Source organism: Oncorhynchus keta, unplaced genomic scaffold (assembly GCF_023373465.1).
Source record: "Oncorhynchus keta strain PuntledgeMale-10-30-2019 unplaced genomic scaffold, Oket_V2 Un_contig_27244_pilon_pilon, whole genome shotgun sequence".
In the NCBI taxonomy this organism is placed as follows: Eukaryota; Metazoa; Chordata; class Actinopteri; order Salmoniformes; family Salmonidae; genus Oncorhynchus; species Oncorhynchus keta.
The window spans coordinates 1-2,500 of record NW_026285412.1 but is presented as its reverse complement, the minus strand read 5'-3'; the positions used below and the strand labels follow the sequence as shown (position 1 = coordinate 2,500).

At 58.3% G+C, this 2,500-nt stretch overlaps 1 protein-coding gene across 1 annotated transcript in view; it reads left to right on the top strand.

Annotated features, from left to right (window-relative positions):
* Positions 1–490, top strand: part of LOC127922817 (epithelial membrane protein 2-like) — a 6,634-nt gene extending 6,144 nt beyond the window's left edge. Inside the window, 1 exon segment of the mRNA XM_052506686.1 lies at positions 202–490. Within this exon segment, the coding sequence (XP_052362646.1) occupies positions 202–368 (167 nt within the window). The 3' untranslated portion in view covers positions 369–490.
* The last annotated feature ends 2,010 nt before the right edge of the window (positions 491–2,500 follow it).

Sequence of the window (2,500 nt, the reverse complement as noted above, 5' to 3'; positions counted from 1 at the left end):
CTTCTCCTCCTCCCCCAGGCCAGTGTTCCTGTTTTAAACGTCCCGGTTGGAGGGTCCGACCCCCTTCCTATCCTAGTTCCCAACCCCTTCTCCTCCTCCCCCAGGCCAGTGTTCCTGTTTTAAACGTCCTGTCAGTTGGAGGGGTCCTGTATCCTACCCCCTTCCTATCCTAGTTCCTAACCCCTCCTCCTCCTCCCCCAGGCCTGTGTGTGATGATCGGAGCGTCCATCTACACTGCAGAGAGGCAGGGTTTTACGGAGGAGTCTCTGAAGGGAGGATATGGCTCATCCTACGTCCTGGCCTGGATCAGTTTCCCCATGACGGTCATCAGTGGACTCATGTATCTGGTGCTGAGGAAACGCAAATAAAAACACTCGTATCTCTACAAAGACACGAAACACAATGAAAACGTCAACTAAAACAACCCGTAAGGAGAGAAGTGTTCATTGTAACAGTCTATTAGCTAAATTAGCTAACTCTAAACATGTTGTTAGAGAGCTGTTTTAAAGACGTTTTCTCCATACTGTGTGGTTTTGGAATGAGACTGTGACATATCAGCCTGTTTTATTTGGGGGGTGGAGTTTCCATGGTGACGCTCAATGTGGTAGATTTTAAATAAATAATGGACCAATAAATGGTGTATAGTTGAATTACATGATGAACGATGTTTAAGACTGAGCAGGACAACACTGCGTTCCAGTTCTACTAGAGTAAAACTGAGTGTAGAAGGTGGAATATGGAGGATTGTCTGCCGGCCCATCTGTCCGTCTGCCTCACTCCCTGCCGGCCTGTCTCCCTCCTGCCGGCCTGTCTCCCTCCCTGCCGGCCGGCCGGCCTGCCTCCCTCCCTCCCGGCCCTGCCTGCCTCCCTCCCGGCTCCTGCCTCCCTCCCTCCCTCCCGCCTGCCTCCTCCCTCGCTGCCGGCCTGCCTCCCTCCCTCCCTCCCTCCCGGCCTGCCTCCTCTCCCTCCCTCCCTCCCGGCCTGCCTCCTCCTCCCTGCCGGCCTGCCTCCCTCCCTCCCTGCCTCCCGGCCTGCCTCCCTCCCTCCCTCCCTGCCCGGCCTGCCTCCCTGCCGGCCTGCCTCCCTCCCTCCCTGCCGGCCTGCCTCCTCCCTGCTGGCCTGTCCGCCTCCCTCCTCGCTGCCGGCCTCCCTGCCTCCCTCCTCGCTGCCGGCCTCCCTGCCTCCCTGCCTCCTCCCTCCTCCCGGCCTCCCTGCCTGCCGGCCTCCCTGCCCTGCCGGCCTGTCCGCCTCCCTCCCTGCTGGCCTGTCCGTCTGCCTGGCCTGCCTCCCTCCCCTCCCCTCCCCGGCCTGCCTCCCTCCCTCGCTGCCGGCCTGCCTCCCTCCCTCCCTCCCCTCCCGGCCTGCCTCCCTCCCCCTCCCTCCCTCCCGGCCTGCCTCCCTCCCTCCCTGCCGGCCTGCCTCCCCTCCCTCCCTGCCTCCCGGCCTGCCTCCCTCCCTCCCTCCCTGCCGGCCTGCCTCCCTGCCGGCCCTGCCTCCCTCCCTCCGCTGCCGGCCTGCCTCCCTCCCTGCTGGCCTGTCCGCCTCCCTCCCTCGCTGCCGGCCTCCCTGCCTCGCTGCCGGCCTCCCTGCCTCCCTGCCTCCTCCCTCCTCCTCCCGGCCTCCCTGCCTGCCGGCCTCCTGCCTGCCGGCCTGTCCGCCTCCCTCCCTGCTGGCCTGTCCGTCTGCCTGTCCGCCTCCTCCCTGCTTTGGCCTGTCCCGTCTGCCTGTCCGCCTCCCTCTCCTCCCGGCCTGTCCGTCTGTCTGCTTGCTGGTCTATCTGATGAAAGATGCTGAGGTTAATATCGAGGACATTAAAGAATAGGGGGATAAGGGCGATCCACTATCTAACCTCTAGAACATGGAGTCTGAGTCAATACAACCACTATAGTGGGTCCCACTAGACACAGTCTGAGTCAATACAACCACTATAGTGGGTCCCATAGACACAGTCTGTTATAACAGGAGTCTATAGTGGGTCCTATAGACAGTCTGTTATAACAGGAGTCTATAGTGGGTCCCATAGACACAGTCTGTTATAACAGGAGTCTATAGTGGTCCCATAGACAGTCTGTTATAACAGGGGTCTATAGTGGGTCCCATAGACAAAGTCTGTTATAACAGGGGTCTATAGTGGGTCCCATAGACAAAGTCTGTTATACCAGGAGTCTTCACTGATACAACCACTATAGTGGGTCCCATAGACAGTCTGTTATAACAGGGGTCTATAGTGGGTCCCATAGACACAGTCTGTTATAACAGGGGTCTATAGTGGGTCCCATAGACACAGTCTGTTATAACAGGAGTCTCATAGTGGGTCCATAGACAGTCTGTTATAACAGGGGTCTCATAGTGGGTCCCATAGACAGTCTGTTATAACAGGAGTCATAGTGGGTCCCATAGACACAGTCTGTTATAACAGGAGTCTATAGTGGGTCCTATAGACAGTCTGTTATAACAGGGGTCTATAGTGGGTCCCTATAGACAGTCTGTTATAACAGGG